At 41.3% G+C, this 25,910-nt stretch overlaps 1 protein-coding gene across 2 annotated transcripts in view; it reads left to right on the top strand.

The window, feature by feature from the left end:
* The window catches only part of EGFR (epidermal growth factor receptor), a 140,406-nt gene that overhangs the window by 80,057 nt on the left and 34,439 nt on the right, over window positions 1–25,910 (top strand). For both annotated transcript variants that reach the window (XM_028749908.2, XM_028749907.2), the window contains exons 2-12: window positions 7,392–7,543; window positions 10,520–10,697; window positions 11,448–11,609; window positions 13,781–13,849; window positions 15,354–15,472; window positions 16,783–16,924; window positions 18,218–18,334; window positions 19,194–19,320; window positions 19,412–19,485; window positions 22,877–22,967; window positions 25,074–25,273. In XM_028749908.2, coding sequence (XP_028605741.2) covers window positions 7,392–7,543; window positions 10,520–10,697; window positions 11,448–11,609; window positions 13,781–13,849; window positions 15,354–15,472; window positions 16,783–16,924; window positions 18,218–18,334; window positions 19,194–19,320; window positions 19,412–19,485; window positions 22,877–22,967; window positions 25,074–25,273 — 1,431 coding nt within the window. The remainder of the gene's footprint in view (window positions 1–7,391; window positions 7,544–10,519; window positions 10,698–11,447; window positions 11,610–13,780; window positions 13,850–15,353; window positions 15,473–16,782; window positions 16,925–18,217; window positions 18,335–19,193; window positions 19,321–19,411; window positions 19,486–22,876; window positions 22,968–25,073; window positions 25,274–25,910) is intronic.

Here is a 25,910-nt window from a genome sequence, read left to right as displayed (position 1 = left end):
GCAGTGCAATGTCTTAAAACAACAGTGAGCATTAGTGGTAGTAGCCTGACTAATGTTTTAAAGGTGTTCAAACTAATTTATTTCAAATGGTTTTTGCCTGTATATCAGCATGCACTTGTTTTTACCTGATACTGCTGTTAGCTGAAAAGTGGAGTAACTTCCACTTATTGGTCACCCCTCCTGTTTTTGTATTGCCATTTATGGGAGAGGGTGGCCCTGCCCCGTGTATGCGGAGAGGTGCTATTCTTTATTCCAGTGCTGTCCCACTATAAAACCCAGAGCCCAGGTGCTTGCAGACCACTTTTCAAACGGATTCTCTTTCAAAGATGACTCCTCATTCTCCTCGCCATGTGTGCAGATAATCAGCAAACCACAGTAAAACTTGAGGGGGCATGTTCGTGCTTTTTGAGTCTGTGAAGTGATGGACTGTACTTCGAAGTCATAACTCTTTCCCCAACAATCGGTGTAGTGGAAAATACAAGGTCCAGGTATCCATTCTGTTCAAATGATTTGTTCCTTTAGGAGGAAGGGAGGAGGAACCTTCTGTGTGTTTTTATATTATAACATGATCTGAAGCAGGCAGGTGTTGTCCAATGAAGCTTTTCTGGACAAATGACAGTTCATGCAAATGCTTAACTTGTACAATCAGTGCAATTTCAAGAGATTCTTCCTCCTCTCAGAAGAGACAGTTTTCTGTGAGTTCTCACCTCCAGTGTTTGAAGTAGCACTTGACATTTCCCAGTTGTTACCATTAGTTATTGGATTCATACATGAAACCTAAACTTCTAGGGAAACTTCAAGGGAAGTAATAGTGCCACTGTATTCTGCTCTGGTCAGACCTCACCTGGAGTACTGTGTCCAGTTCTGGGCACCACAGTTCAAGAAGGACACTGACAAACTGGAACGTGTCCAGAGGAGGGCAACCAAAATGGTCAAAGGCCTGGAAATGATGCCTTATGAGGAACGGCTAAGGGAGCTGGGCATGTTTAGCCTGGAGAAGAGGAGGTTAAGGGGTGATATGATAGCCATGTTCAAATATATAAAAGGATGTCATATAGAGGAGGGAGAAAGGTTGTTTTCTGCTGCTCCAGAGAAGCGGACACGGAGCAATGGATCCAAACTACAAGAAAGAAGATTCCACCTAAACATTAGGAAGAACTTCCTGACAGTAAGAGCTGTTCGACAGTGGAATTTGCTGCCAAGGAGTGTGGTGGAGTCTCCTTCTTTGGAGGTCTTTAAGCAGAGGCTTGACAACCATATGTCAGGAGTGCTCTGATGGTGTTTCCTGCTTGGCAGGGGGTTGGACTCGATGGCCCTTGTGGTCTCTTCCAACTCTATGATTCTAGAGGAAGCCATGATGCATCCCACCCTGGCTGTGGTGACAAAATGAAAGTTGTACACACAAGAGAAAATTAGCCCACAAGCCCCTGTATGAATAACAATAGAAAATACCAGCCCCCTCAGCTGAGGAATTCTATTCCCAGTGAAGGCTTGCCAAAGTCAAATTCAAGTGAAAGAGCAGCTGTTATTGTCATAGACATGTTCCAGGCAATAACTGCAAACCTCATGGTTCACTGCTTACAAATTGTGATTCACATGCAAGCAGTTTTTGGTGTCTGTTGGTTCTGCTCCATGACAGTCTTATTTGAACTGTGCTCACGGTCTTCTGGAAGAAACATAAAACTATGGCTCTACACGGCAAGGAATAAGCTGGCACTGACATAGGTTTTTAGGTATCTTGTGTGGAGAGGTTTTGTTTTCAGTATGTTATCTGCTTCTTAGGGATGGGAGAGGCTGGAGATTGAACTTTATAGATGTACAAGGATGAAGGCACTTTAGGGATTTTGCTGCTTATAGAAGTCAGAGAAGCAAGCTGTGTTCTTTTTCATTTAGCTTTATGAAACTTGTAATTAAATGTGAATAGCAAATCACTGACCATAGAAGATGCACTTCCTCTTCCCCTTCTCCCTACTTTTGCCAAGCCAGTGTTTGCATTTGGCTTGGTAAACACTGTTTTTGCTTATAAATATAATATTAAGTCTGTCAGGTTAGCTGTGATTAATTATTAGCCAAAGAGTGACGGAAAAGAAAGCAGAGGCTGGGGACCAAGATGAGTAGAGTTCTGAATAGTTGGAGATAGTAAACCCAGAAGGAAGATTATGCCTCTACATGTTGCTCACAGAGCAAGCTCTGACGCAGATATGGGCGGCTTGATGTCCTGCTGTGTTTGCATTTTGAATTGAGAGCCTCCCATAACTTTGCACAAGAGTCTGCTTAGGTGATGTTTGAACAGGAAATTGTAATGTACAGAACACCTCAATTCTGAATAAAAAGGAAATGAATCACAGGTTCATCGTCATTCTTGTGTTACCAGCTCAATCGTGTGTCAAGCCCCCAGGCCCTGCAGTTCCCTTTGATAATAAACACACAGACTCAAGTTTTAAGGTTTATGGGATAAAATAGGCCACAACTTTATTGGTTACAGATGTGAGCAGTTTGGCTTTGGCATTGGGTGAAGCCAGACTAGATCTCAACTCCCGCCTGTCTGCAGGGAGTCCAGCTAAGGGTAAACCACCAGTAGGAGGAGCCCTGTGACTTACATCAAATGAGGGGTCCCTGTTGGGGTTGTGCCATGGCCTTGGCCCACATCCAGGAATCGGACAGGATCCACACCCACACACCCCAGATCCCTTTAACAGGATGCCCTTATTGAGGAGGGGCAGGCGGAGGCTACAACCTCCCCACCATTAAACAAAGGCTTACCCAATGCCTAACCGCCACTCGAGCCCAAATGGCTTGCTGCCAACACCCTCACGCCTGCAGCCAATCTCTGATACCATCTCTAGTATCATTCACCTGGGTATTATTTCCAACATCAGAGAGATGAATGCCATTGGAACAAGGCCTCCTGGTTGAAAGTGATGGCAGGGTGTCATATCACATGGCCATTCAAATGTTGCACCTTCTGTGCGACTGCATGGTTAGCTTTCTTTCTAGCACTATTGATCGCTACCAGGTAAGGACAGTCACACCAACAACGCCTCTCCAAAACCTGGGACCAGAATAAGGTTAAGTCTGGGTATAGGGCAGCAAGCTTGTCAAAGTCCTCTTTGAAGTTCCAGGTTAGGTCAATGCCCTTCCTTAGAACCAAGTCGTTCTCCCCCAGCTGAACAACCAATGCATGAGGGGGCCTATGCAGTGCAGCTCTGGCCATCACAATGGGCATGAATTCATGTCATATCACATCAACATTCTTTGGGAGCCCCAGGCTGTTTCCCCTGCCAGTAGCGATGGCAAACATGCGGGCCCAATGGGCTATGCTGTGTCCCACTAACCAGATATTGATTGCAGGGGTGCCTGAAAATGAAGGAGTGACAGGGTGTGGCCTTCTGTAGGCGTTAGATCTCCAACAGCCTATATCCTTAATCCTGTCTGTGGGGAGGTCCAAATCCTAAAGGAATGGGCTGCCAAATCCATGGCCAGGAGGCCACAGGTAAATTGATGTCTAGCCAGGCAAGAGCGGTCTTGGTGAATAAGGAAGGGGCCCGGGCCAGGAGGCCTGAGGTAGAGATATCTCCTGGTGTCCTTTACAAGGGCCCTTGTGCTCTGAAGCTGAGAGCCTGATAAGAGCACCTTTACCTGTTTTGGAGCAATGAATGCGGATTACCAGTTCTGAGGGGCTCAAATTTATGTCCTTCAGCATAGTCCTCTGGAGAAGGTGCCAAGTTCACCCTCATTGACGCATTCACCCACTCCGAGGGCACCAAAGAATGCAATGGGGTATGCTGCGGAGAATAGATGGCATTCATATTTTGACCAGCAGATGTCTCTTAAAACCCTGTGAATACAACAAAGGAGGCCAAATGTGAGTGGTTTTCTACCCTCTGGGTTTGGGGGTTGAAGTCTACGCCACCCTTCAATTACAGTAAAGACATAGGGGTGCAACTCTATCCAATGTGCAAATGAATGTGACATTCTGGGTTCAGATGCTATATTTTTCCTGCACTTTCTGCTTCCAGAAGAAAGTGGACCGTGTTCTTTTCTCTACAGCTTTGCATAGATATCAAAATAGATTCTACTTCATATGCTTTCCCCCTTTACATTTGAAATTTCACACCGTGTGTTTTTCAGTTTCGTTCTTACAGTCTGATAAAAAAAATTGTAGATAGTGTGCTAGAATTTGAAATGAAACCATTTTGTACAAATGTACAAATCTGTCAGGGCATTCTGTGGGGTTGGCATTTCTGCAGTTTATGCTGTAGTAGTTCTTTTAATCCGACTGATCATTCTTGTGCCGTGAGCCAACGTCAAAAACATCTTTGTGACCTTGTATGTTAAAGTGATCACACAAAATGAAACATCAAAAACATTTTGTTACTTTTGCCCTAGTCAATTCAAGGTTACGTGTGAAAATTCATTTGAAAGAATGAACACTGTATTCTGACCTTAGTTAAAGATTGAAAAGAGTTTTGAATGTTGAAAATGTGGTAAGAGTTGATAAATAACTACTACACCAAGCCTTCACTTCAGAGAAGAAACACATTTTATTAGTTTTGCTATTAGCAACATTCCTTTAAAATGTGTAAAAAATGCTTTGCTGGATCAGACCAAAGTCCTGTTCTAGTCCAGCATCCTTTTTTAAAAAACCCACACACAATCTTTTTACTGATTTTCAATTTTTAACGAATTATACCAAATTAATACAATTTAAACCATTTTCCCTATAAAACTGGCTCCCATGTCCATTCTTTGATATGTCCATAAATTCATCTTATTGCTGCTTCAGAATCCCATTCTCTCTTTAAAACTCCACATTCCCAATAATTCTCTTATTTTTACAATGGTTTTTAATTTTTATTATTTATAAAACTTTATTCATCAACTACCCATTTTTCAATTCCTGCATGTATATTAGTTAAACATTTTTTTCTTTATGTGTGCATGCATATTGCTTTCAATCCATGATTATATCAAGTATAATTATTAATCATCCAGTCCACTTTGTCAACCTCCTTCCATTCACAAGCCTCTTTCAATAACTGTCCATGTTTTGATTTTTGCCATAAACAGTCCTTCTCCAATTTGTCTCAGAAGATCTGCTGCCAGCCAGAGCCTCGGGAATCTCAAGGTCACACATCTGACTCCACAAAGGAGGAGATCATATTTCCTCAGATAGCTATTCCACTCTCTTCCTCTCCTCCTTACAATCCGAATCACAGTCAGAGATTCCCCCACTAGACCATTTACAGTTTTCCCTGAGAGCACCTCCTGCTCTCAACAGACCTGATAATCCTCCATCAGCACTGAAAATTGTAATCTGCACCTTTAGGTATTTATAACATCGTCATTTACATTGCATCTTTAGATGTTATAGTCTTTCAAAGTCCCATAAAGTCAATTAGAGGGTGGGTTGTTCTTCTCCCCACAACTCCAACACCAACCCCCTTCTTCACCATCTCAAAGCAATTACCAAAGTAGCTCAAATCTTCACACACCTAGTTTTAGCTCACAAACATCCAGCCTCATAAATCTCTTTTAATGAACCTTACTTAAAGTGGGGGTTTTTTTAAGCCAGAGAAGGTAGATTTTAACCCTCATATATTGTAGCAGTAAAAATTAATAATAACACTACCACTCTTTTATCCATTCTCTGCTATGGCAGGAATTGTAAATCAGACCTTATTCCTTCCATTTGATAGTTGAATTAAAATGGCATCTTGTTAGTAACATCTTGAATGGACCACTCCATTGACATCCTTAAACTTTATGAATTTTATCTAGCCCCTTTTAAAGTTAAGTTGGCCACCACCCAAACTTGTTTAACTCTCTCCATCAGCCACTCAGACAATCCCCTCTGATGCATTGTTAGATCATGGTCTCTTTCTCTGAAGTTGGTTACATGTGCATCAAGAGCTTGAAACAGGACCTTTGTGTCAGGCAATGACCCACCACTCTGTGGGTCGGGTTGATACAGACCTGTTGGTTGATAAGTGATCCTAGCCAGCCAGGTCTGCCAGAAGGCACTGAGATGCTCTGCATTCAGTTGGTCTGGGTGACTGGCTGCTGAGGCAAGCAAAGGGGGTCTCTGTCTGCCATGGCTGACTTCTTGCCAGCAATATTGCAGATAATGTGCCCCTTCCCAAGTAAAGAAAAAATAGACTTTGCACCACTGGGCACCTGGCAGTGATTATACACAGGTCTCTTTCCACCATTGTGGTTGACGTGAAGTGGAGCACTGTTTTAATTTTAGATATATAAAAATAGCCTTCTACCTGATTGGAGAATTGAGTCCCCCACCCCTGGCAAAGTAAGTGCTTTGATGAGTTAAGCAGGTCATATACAAAATTACAATTTGCATTTCACATAGATGAACTTAAGTGCTATTCTTCTTAAATAACTTTAAAATAGCTGTCTGTGTGTGTCGTTCTGCCTTTGCCGTATAGGTAATAATAGAATGTGAGACACACACTAATCCCCCCCCCCCGGTTACCCATAATAACCTTAATTGTTAACGTGTAGAGCTATTAGTCATTCCACACTGAAAATGAGTAATTAGATCTCTTGGAATTGGGTTCCCAGCCAAAACCATGTCAGTGCAATAAGCCTTACACATTGGGCACCTTGAAGTTTATGTTGAAGACTGAAACACAAAGCAGTAAAGGCTTTTGGTGGGCTTTCTGGTTTTACTTTCCTTGTTGCTATATTGATACTGCTATTGATCCTATATATACGTTTCATCACTTCACTCCCGTTTAATATGTAAATGATTATATTGTTTTGCTGCTGCTTTTTATTGCTTTAGGGTATGATTTGTAAGTCATTTGAATACCGTTCCATAGAAAACAAGCTTTAAAATATTTTAAGCAAAGGCAGCTAGATACAGTACAGTTGACTGAAATGTGTTATCCCACTTCATTACAACTGGGTGTTTTTCTTCAGGTTGGTGCTTCAGTTTGTAAATGCCCCCAAATCCATTCTGTTTATCTCACGTGGTCGGCCACTGTGAAAACAAGAGCGTAGAACTTGGTGGGCCTTTGGTCTGATCCAGCAGCTTCAGGGCTCTTCTTGTGTCACGTAGGCAATAATTTACACATCTCAAGTAGGAGAAACAGATAAAGTTCCCCAACTACAAAAATACTAACAATTTTACTTTAAGGAAGCATGCTTTATTCTATTAGAACGCGCAAAACCACAAAGCGTGGTATTGTATTGTCACGTTGTTGGATACTCAATGATTTCTAAGGCAGCAGCCATAAACTCTGCATGTAATAATAATAATAATAATATGTTTATACCCCACCCACCCGGCTGGGTTTCCCCAGCCACTCTGGGTGGCTGTGCCATTCTGCTGGCGGTAAGTCCTGACTTCTTTCTTCTTCTCTCCTCTACAGTTTGTCAAGGAACCAGCAACAAGCTAACACAGCTTTCAAGTGTGGATGAGCACTACAATAGTCTGAAGAGAATGTATGAAGGCTGCGAGGTGGTGCTTGGCAATCTAGAAATCACTCACGTCAATCACACCTATAACCTTACTTTCTTGAGGGTTAGTGCAATGAGTCATGTTTCTCTGGTTCAGATGAAGTTGAGAAGAAAAATGAATGCATGTTGTAACCTAAGGAAGCAGCAACGTACACCTTAGTCAGCAACTAGGTTTGGTTTGGTTTTTTTGAGGAGGCACTTTGTCAAAGACCAAATTCCTCCTCCTAAAATATCATCCTGCCACATCCTGTTGTCATATGAACTGCTTGTTCACACCACTCTCTTGCTTTTGGAATAAGCAGCTGGAGTCTCTGAGTAATAAAGGAAGGGCAGGTTGGAGGGTCTTTCTAGGAGTAAGCCCCAAACACACACATTTTTGCTTCGCGTGCCAAGGATTCCAGCTATTGGGAATTGTTGTACTTCAAACAAACTAATACTTTACACAGAAGGCCTAGAAACTCCTGGGCTGATGTGTGCATACACGTATGTTTTCTATTTGCTGTTGGCAAAATAAGCTCCCCTGGAATAATTTGACTTGTTCCAACTCGTGCATTTAGCACTAAACCGTAATCTGTTTTACAATGTTATGTGAGTACAGAAGACATTTTATAGTCTTCATTTGTACTGTTGAATAACATCAAAATACTTTTATAGACAACCCACCAAACGCAAATGAAATAAAGCTACAAATTGTAAGATGTGTAAAAGCCCCCTGATAAAATCTGCATTAAAAAGGAACATGTAAAGCTGACTCCTCCTTAATTATTATAATCTATTACTTTCTGGATCTACCCTCTGAAAGCTTGAAGCATGCAAAGTTTTCATATATGTATTTATATCATGTTTATTATGATTACTTGACTCACCACTGTGAGTAGCAAGAAAAATCGGATATAAATTTGGATAAGATGGATGAAAGATTTCTTTCACTTCTGGTACGCAGTTTACAGAGTGTTCTTCCCAAGAAGAGCCTATAATAGCATAACTTAGCCACAAAGTTAGGGCTCTTCTTTTAGTGATATGCCAAGGTGTTGTAATGATTAGCTGTGACCAGATGTTTTTATTAGTTGTGGCTATATCTGGGTTTGTAGAATCATTAATCCCTGATCTGGTGACTGCTTTATTGCTTACTGACTTCAGTTAGCATTTTGTTGGTTCTATCATTCATTGTGTGTCAAGGCTTCGTGACCACCCCGTTCTCTGAGGGTTAAAAACTATACAGTACACAGTATGTTTGTTTTATGGGATCAAATAAGGCCACAACTTTATTGGTTACAGATGTCTAGGTTTGGCCATAGGCATTGAGGTAAGCCACTGTGAATATCACTCCAGCCTGTCTGCTGGCAGTGTCTCTAAGGGAGAAGCCAGCCGACAGGGAACGCCCTATGACCTACGTCAAATCTGGCCATCCCCCAAGTGGTTTCCGTTGGTGGAGTGGAATGGCCCTGGCCCCCGTCTGGGTATTTGACAGGAGCTATTCCTGCAGGACGCGGGTGGCGCTGTGGGTAAAAGCCTCAGCGCCTAGGGCTTGCCGATCAAAAGGTCGGCGGTTTGAATCCCCGCGGCGGGGTGCGCTCCCGCTGCTCGGTCCCAGCGCCTGCCAACCTAGCAGTTCGAAAGCACCCCCGGGTGCAAGTAGATAAATAGGGACCGCTTACCAGCGGGAAGGTAAACGGCGTTTCCGTGTGCTGCGCTGGCTCGCCAGATGCAGCTTTGTCACGCTGGCCACGTGACCCGGAAGTGTCTCCGGACAGCGCTGGCCCCCGGCTTCTTGAGTGAGATGGGCGCACAACCCCAGAGTCTGTCAAGACTGGCCCGTTCGGGCAGGGGTACCTTTACCTTTACCTTTATTCCTCCCAGATCCTTTTAACAGGATACCCTTACCCGTGGAGGGGCGGGTAGAGGCTACAGCCTACCCTCCATTAAAGATCTAAGCTTACCCAATGCCTGTCTGCCAATCCAGCCATTACCGGCTTGCTGCTAATCCTCCTGATCAAATGTGATGCTAGGTTTATGGATCACCTGACCCCCAGAGTGATCAACCCTGCATCTGATCACAACATTGGCCTGCTTTCTGGCCCGATTGAAGCTAGCAGGGTTGAGACTACCACATCAACACTGCCTTTCCAACCAGTGTGACCAAAGAATGGTTATGATAGGGAACGATGTCAAGAATCTTTCTAAGTCCTCAATTACATACCAAGTGACGTCTATAGTCTTCCAAGGGCCCAAGTTGGATGACATCCGGGGGGTGGGGGGTAGCAAGATCTTAGATGTAGGCATGAATTCCTGCCACTTCATTCCACACCTCATAAACCAGGAAATCTGGACACCAGGTGCCAATCCAAAGTTGCTGCCTTTTCCGGTGGAAACTACCTGTGGAAGTACCTGGGGCAAGTACCTATGGAATGATAAAAAGTGGAAAGAGGCATCCAAAATATATTATATAAATACATCTTTATGAATCAAGTGCTGTAAGAATCTAGAAAAGTGTTTAGAAGCACTATCTCAAGTATAGGGCCAGTATGCTGGCTAGTAGTCTATTACTAAAAAATAAAATGCCCCTATGTTACAGAACACATCCACCACAGGGGAAAAAGCATACTAGGGATATTGTGCCTCCATCAATTTACTGAAGAGGTTTTGGAATATTTTTGTTTCTACTAGAAGACACCACCTTTCTTAATTTGTCTTCAGAAGTAACCATGTATCATTTGAAATAAGTACAGGCAGTGACCATTTTGTGTGTGTCCGATTGACGTCAATCACACACATGCTTGTCACTGCTGACCTGGAAGTGGCCAAAAAAAAGGGTCGGGCTTATGCACACTCCATCTATGTGTGCAGGGGTCAGGAATGGAACCTCCATGCAAAATGATCGCCACCTGTACAGAATTTAATTTCTTTCTCGTTTGCTTGTTTTCTTAAATATTATTAACTAACATAAAATGAGTAAGGGGGAAAACGTCAAGATTAATAGCTTTTAAGACATAGCCTAAAATGACTAATAATATCTGCCTTCCTGTTGTCTATCCTCCAGAGTATACAAGAGGTGGCTGGTTATGTGCTTATAGCAATAAACACAGTGAAAAGTATTCCTTTGGAGAATCTCCAGATAATCCGAGGGAACACCCTTTATGAAAATGCTGCGTTGGCAGTTTTACTAAATTACAACGATGTCAGGGGGCTTGAAGAGCTGCCAATGAGACGCTTAGCAGGTGAGTTATTCAGGATGAAAGGGGGCAAACAAAAATTAACCCCCCCCCCAATAATCCTTCAATCTTTAGCAGAACATGGGTTTGTAATCTGTCATTTAAATAATTTGGAATTGACTCAGCACTTGGTATATTAACTCAACTTTCTGTTAATTTGTTGGTGAGGTATGAAATGAGGAGAATCCCTGTCACGATGCACGAATCTTTGAAGGATTATGCATTTCCCAACAACAGCTTGGGTAGCTTTGATATAGTACATAAGAGTCCTCAGCATCTCACAGCAGTAGCTCAGCCAACCATTTAACAGCTCTGTAAGAGAAACCAGTATTATTGTCCCCATATTACAGACAATAATACTCTGTCTGAAAAACCGAAGTTTATTTTAAGACACTCCGTGACCTAGTTCTTAATCATATCCATCTTTTACTAAATGTGCTACAGTACTTGTGTGTTCTCATTGCTAATCAATGTAACCTACCCAGGACCCCCAAGAGGAAACACATATTACTCCCATTTTACAGATGGGGAAAATGGGCTGGAAAGTGCAGTGCCTTAACCACACAGGAATATGAAAATAATAATGGGGTCAGTAGGCTCATGGAGACTCACCACTACCTGTCTACACACAAACACACACACACACACACACACACACACACACACACACGTATTTCCTCCTCCTCCTCTTCCCCTTTTAGATTGAAAAGGAAACCATATCATTTTTGATGTCTTTGCCGTAATTTCTTTTGGCAGAAATTCTAAATGGAGGAATAAAATTCAGCAATAATCCTTATCTTTGCAACATGGATAATGTTCTTTGGGATGACATTGTCGATAAAACAAGCAGCAAAGGTTTCGTACAGTTTGATCCTACTGAAAGAACAGAAATATTGCCAAGAACTGACAATAAAACATGTAAGTATAAACTGAAAAACCATATATGTATATATTCTTGACATTATACAAACCTATTGAAGTAGCGCCAGCCCACTGGATGTTGAATCCATAGCTGTCAACTTTTCCCTTTTCTTGTGAGGAATCCTATTTGGAATAAGGGAATTCCCCTTTAAAAAAAGGGAAATGGTTATGGTTGAATCCATAACCTATGGTTGAATCTGTTTCTTAAACGAGTGCAGTCTCAAATTAAAAATGAAGATATAATAACTGCAGGAGTTTGCCACAATAGCAGCATGATACTAAGGCACTTTTTAAATAAAATGACAAATTCATAGTTACTAATGGTATTTGCCTTGTTTCAAACTACAGTGTGTGTGTATCATGCCGTATTTGCCTTGTATACAAATCAGCATGAGAGTCTTACTCTCAGGGTTGTGGGTTTGAGCCCTGCGTTGGGCAAAGGACTCCTGCCTTGCAGGGGGTTGGACTAGATGTCCCTCGTGTTCCCTTCCAACTCTCCAATTCTATGATTCTATGAAATGCCTTGCTGACAGTTCCCAAAAATGTATGACAGGAAAACTACAAGCAATTATAATAACTAGGGACCGGCTTTGTGCTCTTTTGGTGGTAGGAACCCTCTGTGACCTTTCTAGTTGCTATTTAATATATAATGGGTGCTGTCCCATTATTTTGAGCTTTGTCCCACATTCTGACATCGTTACAGACATTTCGTTTGAGGGTCAAGGCACAAAACTCAGTTGTTGAAATAACAAGTTTGGATCAGATCTTGAGTCATGTACACTTGACTAAGAATCAGTGAAAATGATTTTATATAGTAAACGTGAATAAAAATATGTAATTAACATATACTAAATAAATTTTAAACAATGCTGTAACTCAATAAATAATAAACTTATTAAAACCACCTTTTGATGAAACTTTATCAAAACCACCTTTTGACTTCCAAGTTATCTTCAGTAGTCCTAATTGCATGTATGTATATACATCTATGGTTCAACATGAATACCAAATATTAAAAAAAACGATCTCTAGGACATAGGAAACTAAAAAGAAAGATAGATGAGAAAAGGTATGTGAAGTAACAACACCAATCATGGCTAATAATAATGATAATCATCCATCCAATGTGTGCCCCCCCCAAACTTGAGATTAAGTCTTCAAAAATGTGGATTCCACTGCCAATAAAAACATTGTAAGTTTACCCAAAATTAGCCCAACTGGTCAGCTATGTGTATTCTGCAAATGTCCTTCCCAACAAAAATCAGTCTGGAGAGAGTTGTTCCTTTACAGGTCTACTACCCCAGGAGATCCAGATGTTGGTTTATTTACTATGCTACGGCTACATAAACCTACAGAGAATCTAGTTCCCAGTCAGTTGAAAAAACCCTCTTTTATATATGTTTTCATAGTTCACTCGGAAAAGGAACTGTGGAATCAGCTCTTTATCTCTTGCTTTCTTCATGCTTGCACATGTGTATAGTCAGAAGTTGGAGCTCAAACAACAGAACCAACAGAACTTTGACAAGTTTAAGTGAGAATACAAATTATCCAACAGATAGAATAAACATGTTGGAAGTGATTGTGGCCTACTGATTAATTACATTTTTTAATTATTGCTCAAAATACCTTTTTACCAATTTCTTCTCTTCAGCAGCAGGAATGCATGTATCCAACTGTCCCTCTTACATTTTGCTTGGATGATGGCTAAGCGACACCCATCCTTTGGGGCCATTTCTGAGGCTAAATTTTCAGCATCCTAAAGCCTATTAATGTCTTCAGACATATAGGAATGAATGGCTTTATCTTTGATTCTCCATTATCTGTTGCTCCCTGCATTAAAGTTGTTCTTCAAGCCAAATGCCCATTCCTACCAGCCCCCTTAGGGCTGACCATCTCCAGCCTTGACCGCTGCATCTTTCACAGCTTAGTCCCAAACTCTACTGGCAAAGGATTCACCTCTCCCACTAAGCAAAATAACACTTTTCCTCAAGGTCCTTCACTGCTTTCCCAACCAATTCTCTGCACCAAGCTCCTTGTACTTGCTATTAAAGCTTGCCACAACCTTGCCTAAACTACATTTCAGTCTACCCCAAAGTACAAAAAGATTCCCATGGAATAAAATTTTTCCACTTGATGTTTTCTGTAATATATATTCCCCACTTTCTTAGGCCAACAGTGTCATCCCAATTGTACAAGAGCACATTGCTGGGCTGCTGGACTAGAGAACTGCCAAACAAGTAAGTATAAACATTTATTTTAATTTTAATTTTAAAATATACTTATGTTTTAATGAGGAATATTTCCATTAGCAAGAGTTTCTTTTTGCTGTTCTGCTCTATATCATCTGAAATGATGCTTACTTTAAATCTTGGCTGCATTAGGTTCCATGCAGCTGGTACATAGTATAGACCCACCTCAACTGGGTCTGACTGATGCAGACGTAATGCTGGCTCCTTCTTAACCAGGTGCAATCCTCCACCTAATTTTTTGCAGCCCTTGATGCCACCGTTGTTTGCAACTCTAGTTGTGTACAATGAATTGCCTTCCCATACTTTGTGGGATTAGTTTCTTTTGGGCAGCTTTTCTTCTTGGCAGCTTTTAGTATAATTAGCCATGGTAGCCTTCTGGACTGGCTTTGTAAGATGGGCACTGGGGACACTGTTGCACAGTGGTTCTGCTCCTACTTACAGGGTTGTGTCCAGGGAATAGCACCAGGAGACTGTTTCAGCTGCATGGCCTTTGCATTATGGTGTGTACTGTTCCCTGTGCTGCTTAATGTCTACATGAAGCTGCTAGGTGTGGTCATTCAGAGTTTGGGGGCAAAGTGTCATCAAGATGCTGATGAAACACAGCTCTACTTCTCCATAACATCAGGAGAGAGAGTGCATTATTTAGACCATTGTCTGGGTGGAGTGGATGAGGGCCAATAAACTGAGCTTGAACGCTGAAAAGAGTGAGGCACTGTAGATCAGCCAGTTGCCTGTTCTGGATGCAGCTGAACTCCCTCTGAAATAGCAGGGTCAAAGTTTGAGGGTACTCCTGAATCTATCTTTGTTGCTCGGAACTCAAGTATCCTCTGGGGCTAGGAGTAACTTACAGCTGGTACCCTACAGCCATTCTTTGACAGGAATGATCTGGCTAGAGTGATTCATGCATTGGTAACCTCAAGACTTAGTCATTTTAATGCATTCTGTGGGGGGCTACCATTGAGGCTGGTCCAATAGCCACACCTGGTGCAAAACCTTATAGCTAGACTGTTGGTGTGGACACAGTATTGCCAGAGCATAATTTGGGTGCTCAAAGTCTTGCAGTGGTGGCCCATGTGCTTCTGGGCCAGGTTCAGAGTTCTTGAATTAATTAACAAGGCCCTTAACAACTTGACTCCAAGTTACCTGAGAGACTATCTGATCACTTAGGTCCCTTCGCAATCACTGAGGTCTTTGTTAATGGTCCCCAATGGCTCATATCCACCAGGAGCCATGTGTACTGGGGGTCCACTCTCACAGAAGACTAGACTTCTTCCAGTAGACTTCTTCCAGTACAGTAGAAGTCAGACGGGCCCCCTTTTTGAATATTTTATTTATTGCAACAGGCAATAGAAGTCTGGTATTACTGCTTTTAGCTTTTAGCTTTTCTGTATTGTATTTCTTGCACGCTACTTAGAGAGGAGTATGTGGTATATATAATTATTTGAATAAAATAACAGATAAATGAATAAATGTTGGCATTTTTGTCTTTCAGTAACCAAGGTTGACTGTGCAGCACAATGTTCAGGCAGGTGCAAGGGGAGGCTGCCAAGTGACTGCTGTCATACGCAGTGTGCAGCAGGATGCACAGGTCCTAGAGAGAGTGATTGCTTGGTAAGAAGGCTACACAAACCTACATACATTTATGTCACTGTTATGTAACCCAATCTGCAAACAATTAAGCTGAAAGGCCTAGTTTTTACAAAGTGTTTATTGCAATTCACCAATAGAAAATCAATGAAGAGAAACACAGCAACATTTGCTAGATTTACAAAAAATAAAATTGAACCTTATGTTTGTGGCTTGTCTCCGCATTATCCAGAAAATGAAAAAAGGTAGCCAAACATCTATCAAAGTTTATATTGCTGTTTTTCTGATACCTTTCAGATCAAATTATGCATGTACATGATGCCCCTTGTTTTAATGAACCATTTGAATTGATGTAGAATATGTATTGAGCTCAATTTTTTTAGACACCATTATCCTAGCTACTATCAGACGATTCCATGATAAACTATATTGTTCCTTATTTGCATAATTGTTTCACTGATGCTACATAATTAATTCTAGAAGCAAAAGAAGGTTGAAGCATATGGTATTGACCACTTTACTCAATAACACTGCATTTTAATTCATATTTACTAGATATGTAGACTAAATAGTGAACCTCTTCAGCAAATATCTGAAGAATGATAATACATGCCAACTAGATGAATCAAAATGCATGATTTTTACAGTGTTATATTTTAATTTAACACATACCAAAACATAATATGCTATCTTGCAAAATAACACCAATATTTAATAGAGATGGCTGTATATAAATTATGCACTTAATTTTAGGGTTTTTGCCTCCTTGCCTAATTCCATCAATATCTTAATATTGTAACTAAGTATTAGTTAGCTTTAATTTGACCTTTTAAAAAATCTGTTCAAAAGCATTCCCAAGTACCCTATTATTATGCTGGGCCAAGATTTGTTTGTTAGAAAAGGGTTTTAACTGCAGATGTAACAAAATAGAATATATTGTGTTTGTGCCCTTATTAAACATCTTAAAATGAAATCCTGTTATCTAAGTCACACAATCTTGAAACCTCCTTTCTACCCCAATATGTGATTTCACTGAAACATGTTTCCAAGCAAATGTGCTTAGGAATCCAACCATATCTTTAGGTCTCAGTCCCAGTTCAGCATTAGTCCGCTTTCTTAATGTACATGGAATCTAAAATGGCCTATATTACAGCTATGTTACAAGGCTGACAAAGTTTGCACAGCAACAGTGCTATATAAATCATAGATAATAATGAGCTTTCAGATTGAGAAATAATAAAAGTCTAGGCTTAAAAATGGTAAATTTTGTCATTTTCTACTGTATTAAAACAAAATATTTGCTCTTGTACTATTGTTCCATTATTTATTGACAGGCATGTCGCAAGTTTTGGGATGATGCAACATGCAAGGAGTCTTGCCCTAGTTTGCAAAAGTATAATATTATCACCTATCAGTTAGAAGACAACCCAGATGGAAAATACAGCTTTGGAGCAACTTGTGTAAAGAACTGTCCACGTAAGTTTTAGCTTTGGAGCAACTTGTGCAAAGAATTGTCCACAGAAGTCAGTCTGTGGAGAAGAAAGTTCACTTTCTGCCTTCTATCAAGGATGCTTCAAATTAATTTCTGGTATGCATCTCATGCACATGTTCTCGAACCCTCAGCTGTTCATTCTAGAGTGGTAATTTCCAAACGGCTGTGAGAAAGAACTTCAATAATGACTCCATTATTTGATGGATTAAATTTAATCCACTAATTTACTAGTCTAACTTCATCTCCCTCCAGCCAACCTCCATTTGCAGCTAGTGAACTTGGGACATGAAATCACTCCTGATCCCGCGATGCAGCATCATTAGCAGGCCTGGAGTCAGGGTACCCACTGGACCTCTGTACAAATCACTAATCCTGGACTTTCCTCCTTTTCAGTATGCTGCCAGTGTTAATTCAGCTACCCTAAGCTTAGTTCTATAATCTAGAGGAAACTGTAAGAAGCACTACTGTTTTCACATTATGCACCCATCATAAAAATGTGTGATGAATTTTAATGTACTCACATAATGTACCTCAAACATGTACACTTGGGAGCATCTCTGCTAGCCCTATTTGCTCAAGACAGCTGGTGAGGCTCATCTCAACAGTCCTCCACTCTGGGTTTTATATGTACACATAGGAACATAGGAAACTGCCTTATACCCACTATTGGTTCATCTGGCTCGAAGCTCAGGGTTTCAGATGGGACATTCTCAGCCTCTTTTTAAAACAACTATATTTATCTTGGTTCATTTTTAATTTTTAGCATTTTTGTTGTGCATTTGAATAACTTTTTTGTACATTTTTATTGAAATGGCAAATTAGATCAGTCAAATTCCACTCTGCCTTTCCTCTTTTCCCAGTGCCTAAGTGCTGTTTTTGATCCTCCCTTCCTACTAATGCTTCTTCAGGAATTCTGTTTCTGCGAGTTGCAGTATGAAGTGACCTGATCCACACCACCAAAACTAATATGTGGATTAGAACATAATTATCCTTCATATTGTGCAATACAGTTCTTGGCTTAAGAAATTATATAAATGCATGTAAAGTGTGCATTTTAGGGTAAAAAGAATTTAGAAATACATATATTGAGATAAATTATGTATTAAAATATGCATTGTGATAAAATACATAAAACATCCTTAAATACATTGTTTTGTGTGGGGTTTTTTTAACAATTCACAGATTAATGCAGAGACAGGATGGAATGGTCTTGGGAACAAATGCATTCAAAACTGACACAGACTGATCCATCCATTCTTACTCCCTGTCTTTTCTAGATAACTACGTTGTAACAGACCATGGTTCATGCGTCCGGTCATGTCCTCCAGACTCTACAGAAGTGGAACAGAATGGCATTCGGAAGTGTAAAAAATGTGATGGCCCCTGTAGCAAAGGTATGAAAACTAGAGAATCACTGTGTGTGATGCAGGTGAATATAAAGCCCTAATGTTGACTGACTTTTGTAGTACTACAGTAGTAATCTCAAACAGTAATAATGATGAAGTAAGTCTTGGATGAGATTACAGTTCAACAAATGCAGTAGAAATTCTTATCAAAACTGAAAAGTGCCATTTATCAAACCCTGGTCACAGCACAAGGTTTTTTTGGGAAAGGTAAATCATGAACCCGAACAACATGCTAGGTCAAACTATGGCTTAGCTCAGCTCCACACACTAAAATGTCTGGGAAGGAGGAAAACAGCCACAATCTCATCTCCAGGAGCTCACATGTTTGCTCATTCATGGTTTGAGCTTAGAGTGGTAGGTAAATCCTTAAAAGGTATAGCATAAGAGGCAGTGGTGAATGGAGTCTGAAATGCTTAACCAAAGGAGAATTGTTATTCTGTTATTTAAAGCTCACGGTTTGGCTTGGAGAGTTAAACAATGAGTCACACATGTGAAACCAAACAATGAAACACAAACAGCAGAATGACCAGGGGGAATAAAGAGACTGTTGTCTCCTCTCTGGGAGCCTGTGCATTTGTGCTAAGCCACGGTTTGGCTTAAATATATTTCTGTTCTATATTGTTTCCATGTGTCTGATTCTTCTTATGATTTTATGTTGTACAGATATGATTGATGTATTAAATAAAGCAAAAACAAAATGACTTGAGACCAAGTTCATTTGTTACATATCTATTTATTCCCCTTTGCCCTCCAGGACTGACAAGCTTGTTGCTGGTGTGTATATGAGCATCTTACTGATACCTGAAGCCCCCATTGAGCCCTAACATTTATTTTTCCTTTTTAACAGTGTGCAACGGGATTGGAACAGGTGATTTTAAAGGTGTTATTGCCGTTAATGCATCCAATATTGACTATTTCACAAATTGCACTACAATCAATGGAGACCTTGTATTTCTGAAAGTATCATTTTCAGGGTAAGTTGTTGTTGTGTCTAATGTGGAGCAGAGAAATGTGGCTTATCTATTAGCTCAGTCACTGAAGGTTCTGTTATTCTCTGTCTTCTAGTGATTCATACACAAGGACACCCCCTTTGGACCCAAAGAAGCTGGATATCTTTAAAACTGTTAAAGAAATCACAGGTTAGTGATATCAAGTGGTTTAAAAGCCTCATCTCTCAGATTAGAAACTGACTGAGATTGTAGGAGACCAGCATCTACTGTTAAGAAGTAGACTTTTTTATTCCAACATATACAAATAAAATCAATTGTGCATAGACTACAGACCATGTTTTGCATTTACATTCATATAAGTTGGACTAGCACTTGGTCCCAAAGGAGCCATTTAATGCTGTTTGACACCAGAAGCAATAGAACCAAAACATTTTTACACCTGGAGTTCTCACACTTTGTAGCAATGCTTCTCCCTAAGTGAACAGAAAACATTTTGAACTTCTGCAGATGCAATGTCAAGATGGGAGTCGGGAGCAAGTCAGCAATAACTCACAAAAAGTCAGTGAAGTTAACTCTTTATTCATGGAAACCAAAACAGCTCAGGCCTAGTGATCACAGCAACTCTTCCCTGTAGGTCTTGCCCCAATGAGGCAGTTGCAAAGGCTGAAGGTTCCCTGCCTTTCTAAGACTCCTCCTTCCCAAGCAATCTAAGGCTCCATGTCTTCTCTCTCTTGCTGTGCCCTCTTCATTCATCTCTGTTCTGGGAGACCAGAGGAGAGGGGAGCTGCTCACAGCAGGAGGGGGAGACTTCTTCAGCAGCCTGCCTGATCTCTGCTTCTTGGCCCCGCTCCTCTCCAGCCGTCACTTCTGCCTCTAACTCTGGACTGTTCTCTGCCACAGTACTTGTAGTAACAAAAAAACCCCTGCCTAACACTGCTTTCATATTTCCTTCAACACCTCCCCTGCCCCATCCCCTCAGAGGAGGAAGGCCTCTCTTTCCTTCCCCACTTCTCCCCCTTGAAATCCTCTGTCTCTCAGCCAGCCTTACTCAGCGTGCAAGGAGTTGCTGGTGCCAGCACTGGTCCAGCCAAAAGGCTTAGAGCACGGCTGAGGCGAGGGTGGGGAGGCAAGTGAGGAGGCTGTGGGCAGGCTGTGGCACTGAGCCCACCTGAAAGTGACCCAAGGCTCACTGGTGGGGCCCAACCCCCTGTTTTAGAAACATCAAGCTACCAGTCACATGTTCTGATCATAGAGGTTGAGCGTGAATTGTGTGAGAGAGAGCAGGCAAGGACTCCCCCCCCCCACAGTCTCATGATTAGGGCATGTTCTGGTATGCTGTTTCTATGGTGTGACAACATATTTTCCTTGCTTTCATGTTAGCCTCAATCTTTTGTGGGTGAATAATGCAAAGGCAGCCAAGATGTTTGTAACAGTTCTTGTTTATTGTACATTTCAAAATGAAATAAAAACATTCATTACAGAAACAGGAAGGCCAAATCACTTTTGTGACTGATGGGGAGAATACATCTGGCACACTTGTTACCCCTGGAGGGGCTCTCAATCCGGTGGAGAAGAGGAGTGGATTTCCCTGCTGCAGCCCTTCTGGTTTCCACTCTGTTGTGAATGGCCCCCCAACTCTCTGGAGCTGATTTGTAGGGGACACTGGGGGCTGCAGAAGGGAGGGGGAGTTAGAAAAAAAATCCTTCTCCTCCTCTTCCATTAGTAGATGCATCTGCTGGATCAAAAGCCCTTCTGTAAGCGCAGGAACACCAACTAGATTCTACCCAGTGATGATAATGATTATTTAAACCAAATATTCTCTGGATAATGATGACGTTGACGATGATTTAGTTGTACCCCCACCCAACTGACTGGGTTCCCTCAGCCACTCTGGGTGGCTTCCAACAGAATATAAAAATACAATGAAACATCTCTCTTTTTTTCTTTCTTCCTAAATGCTCCCAAATTGAAATGATATATTTATTTATTATTTATTTTTAAAATTAATTTCAATTCATTACACAAACATTCAAACAACAGAGAAAAAAGAAAAACATACCAGACACAGAAAAAAGAAAAGAAAAAAAGAAATTTCATAACAAAAAACACCGACAAATTAAACTTACAATAAATGACTTCCCTTCATCTCTGGTTTCAGAGTATGATACAAAATATTGTAATCTGCAGTTTCGTTTTCTTAAATCTCTTTGCGTCACAGGCGTAATTTCTAGCCTACTGTGATTTTTAAGTTTTTAACCTCTAGTTCAATATATGACATAAATTTATTCCATTCATCATTAAACTTTGTGGTCTTTTGGTTTCTTATTTTCTGTGTCATTTCTGCCAATTCTATATAATCAAACAATTTAGATTGCCACTCCCTTATAGTTGGGATTTTCGATGTTTTCCAGTTTTGTGCTATAAGTGTTCTAGCGGCTACTGTAGCATATTGGAAAAGTGTTTGGTCTTCCTTTCTAATTTCTTCTCCAACTATCCCCAAAAGGAAGGCCGTACAATGAAACACCTCAATAGAAGGCTGCCTTCAGATGTCTCCAGAAAGCTGTGTAGTTGTTTATCTCTTTGACATCTATAGAATGGTAGTTGTTCACACAACAGCCTTGTAGCAACTCAGAACACAAGTCCCTCTTACTGTATTATGGTCATACCTGACATTTTTTGAAAATTCAGAAAAGGATTACTTACTCCATCCCTTTCACTACTTGCCCTAGGATGCAAGTTAAAAGCAAAGGAAATCAGGAAATCTGTTTAACAAGTTGCCTCAAGAGTTTGCTGCATTGCTCTAGCAAGCTTCGTTATTGGAGGCCTAATTGTCAGTAATATGGTCCTGGTTCATACACTCACAGTGTTCTCATTTGCATGGAGAAGGCAAGTCATGACCCCTGTGCACAACATCTATTATGGAGTGCATGGTCCATATTTGGCCAAAATGTTTGATGGCCTAATCTTGCTCATGGCATGGGGGGAGTAACTAATGCATTTCATTTCAATGTTTTAGGTCTGTGTGCACCCCTATTCTTTCTGGGCACAGCTCAATATTACAAGTTGTCCAGATTAATGTGTTACAGGCCTGCTTCATCTGTCACTTTCTTGTTTGTCAGGTGAATGGACCGAAAGACAGCTCAAAATGCTTGGTGTTTTGAGAGCTCTTTCCAGAACGCAATGCCTGGGCAGCTGGGAAGCCTAATAGAGTAGTAGCTGCATTAAGCATTACTGTAGTGCACTTTCTGCATTTTTGAAAAGGCATTCAATAGCCTGTGAAATAGTTTATCTTTATGCCACCAGCAAAAGTTACAAGTTTCCAACAGAATTTGCTAAGGGAAGTAAAATTTCTGTGGTGTCTAACAGCTCAGGTTTATAGACTCCAGCTTTTGTGATACTTAGCTGCCTTGGTGGCCTGCATGTAAACTGTTTACAAAGCAGTGTTAAAAATAGCTCCATGCTGAAGCTCCTTGAAATGTTCTTCGTTTTGATGTCCACATAAAAGTATGAAAGGAGCAAAGTCATTCTTGGTTGACAAAAATACTTTGTAAATGTGTTTATGCTATTGGTCTTCTTTCAGGATTCTTGTTGATCCAGGTTTGGCCACAAAATTTCAAAGATTTGAGTGCTTTTGAAAATCTGGAGGTTATACGAGGCAGAACAAAACAATTGTAAGTGCAGCCATGTGCCAAAAATGCTTGTGTACTTGGGCTTATTTGTAAAAAAAATGGCTAGAGGATTGGTCATGACCGACAGCCAGATTGCAGGCTGCAATTAATGTGGGATGGGGACCAACCACACGGCCACCGTTTTCTGTTATTAGCTTAAGGTTCCGCAGGGGAGGGGAACATTATCATTGTTTAATTAACACATCTCTGTTTCTTCTAATATTCTTCCATCCAAATTACTGATCAAGTAAGTATCTGCTTATCTTTAGCAGCTCTGCAGTATCTATTTTTACTACTGTATTCCATTAATTGGACTCATTTTAATTTTTGGTTTGTTGGTTTATTTGTTTGTTTTTAGAGAATGAAGCAGAGGAAGGAGGCCATATGAATTTTCCTTAAGCATTATGTCAGAATAGCTAAACCAGAATTGAAGATTTGCAATAAACCAGGCTGTGAAACTATTGTTTGACGCGGGTTTATGGTTATTTATTAAGCAAGCCATTTTAAAGACTATTTTCCATGCTTCTCCAGTACTCTGCTTGCAAGATGATAAGAAGCAGGGGCACCATCTGGGGTGGTGGGCTGATCCCCCCCCCAAATAAAAAACCAAGGAGGGGATCCCTCAATATTCCGCAGTCTACTGGGTCCTGTTGGGGCTTTCTCCAGCTAGTGGAAGGCTGCACTGGCTTGCATGGTGTCAGGAAACGCCACAGGGATCAGTGTGTCTGGCGTGAGTCGCACCACCTGTGTAGCATCTCCCAATGCTGCAGAGACCAGCGTGGCCTAGCAGAAGGCAGCACCAACCTGCACAGCATTTGGAGATGTGTGTCATGTCACACGTGTGGTGTCACATGCATGCTGGCCGCCTTCAATCTTGGAGTAACCCGGCGCCTGTGACAAGAAGATCTTATTAGTGTTCCCCTGTAGTTGTGACCTGCATAACCTGCAAGCTGACCACAACCTACCATCCACACATTGTGGACTGTCAAGTGTTTGACAACCCCAGGCTGTTTCTAGTACCAATAGATAAGCTTAATTTAACTGATTGTGGACTGCTGTACATTGATCAGATACATGGTTCCTACTCACAGCTTCTGAGGAAGCTAAGCTATAGTTTGTGGCATGCTAAGCCATAGTTTCATGCTTCATTTAGGATCTTGCCCAGGATTATGGCAACAAAACAATTGGTAATATCTGTGGTTACTCATTATGTCTGCACTGGATGAAGAACTAGAGGAGCACACATTGGGTGTGCATTAGGCCTGGGCCATGTACAGTACCTTGCCCAGGACAGCTTTGAAGGCCAGAGCGCGATGGCACCTTCACCTGGCGGTATATCCTGGGTGGGGCTTGCCTGCCGCTGACTCCCTCTGCCACCAGTACCTGACATGTGGAGGGAGGAACAAGCGATACATCACAGTGTTGAAAAGCTGACAGTGCCCAGCCCTAGTGTGCATGTGTGTTAGAAGCTGATACCGCGCTGCAAGTTGCAGCTAAGAATGGTGTCCAAATCTGAAAAGCATGGAATGCAGGTTAATAATAATCTTACCAAACTGTCTCAGATTTTCTCTGTAACCTCAAATTAGCCATGTAATACTGATTCAGAAGTTTCCCTAAATAATGTGGCCTCCCAAACTTCTCCGTCTCCCAGGGCACACCCCCTCTGTCCAGGCCATCCCCCTCGCTGGCCCTGCTTTGCACGCTTCTTGAGTGTTCTTGCCTGACTGGAATATTTCTTTGAACTCTGATGATGCCTTTGACTTCCTTGGGATGGAGGATGGAGTGACGTCTTTGTGTGTAGAAACCAGCCTCCTGTAGAAAGCTAAAACTTCTCTTAATAGTTCTGTCCACTTTTCCCTCTGGCCTTGCCCACCCAACCCAAGGCTCCCCAGAAGAGAATGTGGATCTCAGGCTGGAAAAGCCTCCTTATTCAGATTATTTTTTATACTAGAGAACTTAAATTAAAACATATTTGTTTATTTCATTTGATTTATTTCAAAGCTTCTTTCTAGCACCAGAAAATCAAAAGAATAATGAGTTTAGAAAAGCTGCATTTTTCATTTCTCCCCTCCTTTTTTTTGAAACCATACTCTTTTTTTTCCATTTTAGGGGCCAATATGCTCTTGCTATCACTGGCCTGAACATAACATCTCTGGGATTGCGCAGTCTGAAGGAAGTAAGCGATGGGGATGTTGCCATTTTAAGAAACAACCACCTCTGCTTCGGTAACACAGTGGACTGGAATAAACTTTTTGTAACAAAAGATCAGAGCACAAAAATAATTAGAAACAGAGATGAAAGTGAATGTGGTAAGTTACTAGGGGCCACTTACCCAGTTCAAATTACTTGTAAATTTCAAAACAAAAAAAATTCCTTCCAGTAGCACCTTAAAGACCAACTAAGTTAGTTCTTGGTATGAGCTTTCGTGTGCATGCACACTTCTTCAGATACACAGATACACAGATACACTGAAGAATGCACACGAAAGCTCATACCAAGAACTAACTTAGTTGGTCTTTAAGGTGCTACTGGAAGGAATTTTTTTTGTTTTGACTATGGCAGACCAACACGGCTACCCATCTGTAACTGTAAATTTCAGAGAGACTTCTGCCCATGGTTGCAGTTAATCACATTTTTAAAACGTTGTTGGTTTTGCATTTGTCTATATCCCCATAAGCATGCATTATTGGAGGCCTCAATCCCTAAGCTGCATATCAGGCACAGTTGCGCATAAGGACTGCCTGTGTGAACCTTCCTGTGTCCTTCAGAGGCCCTATTTGATGCTCCTACTTTCAAAGTTTAGGAGGGTTACAACCAGGGGTGGGGGGAGAGTGCCAGCAGTCAGCAGGTCAGGCACTGGCTGAGGGTTCCAGGGTTGAGAAGGTCCCTTCCCACACTCCTTAGGAGCCAAACCCTGTTCCCATTTGCAGTGGTCGCCTAGAAGCC

Source organism: Podarcis muralis, chromosome 12 (assembly GCF_964188315.1).
Source record: "Podarcis muralis chromosome 12, rPodMur119.hap1.1, whole genome shotgun sequence".
Taxonomy (NCBI): domain Eukaryota; kingdom Metazoa; phylum Chordata; class Lepidosauria; order Squamata; family Lacertidae; genus Podarcis; species Podarcis muralis.
The sequence above is the reverse complement of the archived record's forward strand: the minus strand, read 5'-3'. Positions and strand labels throughout refer to the sequence as shown.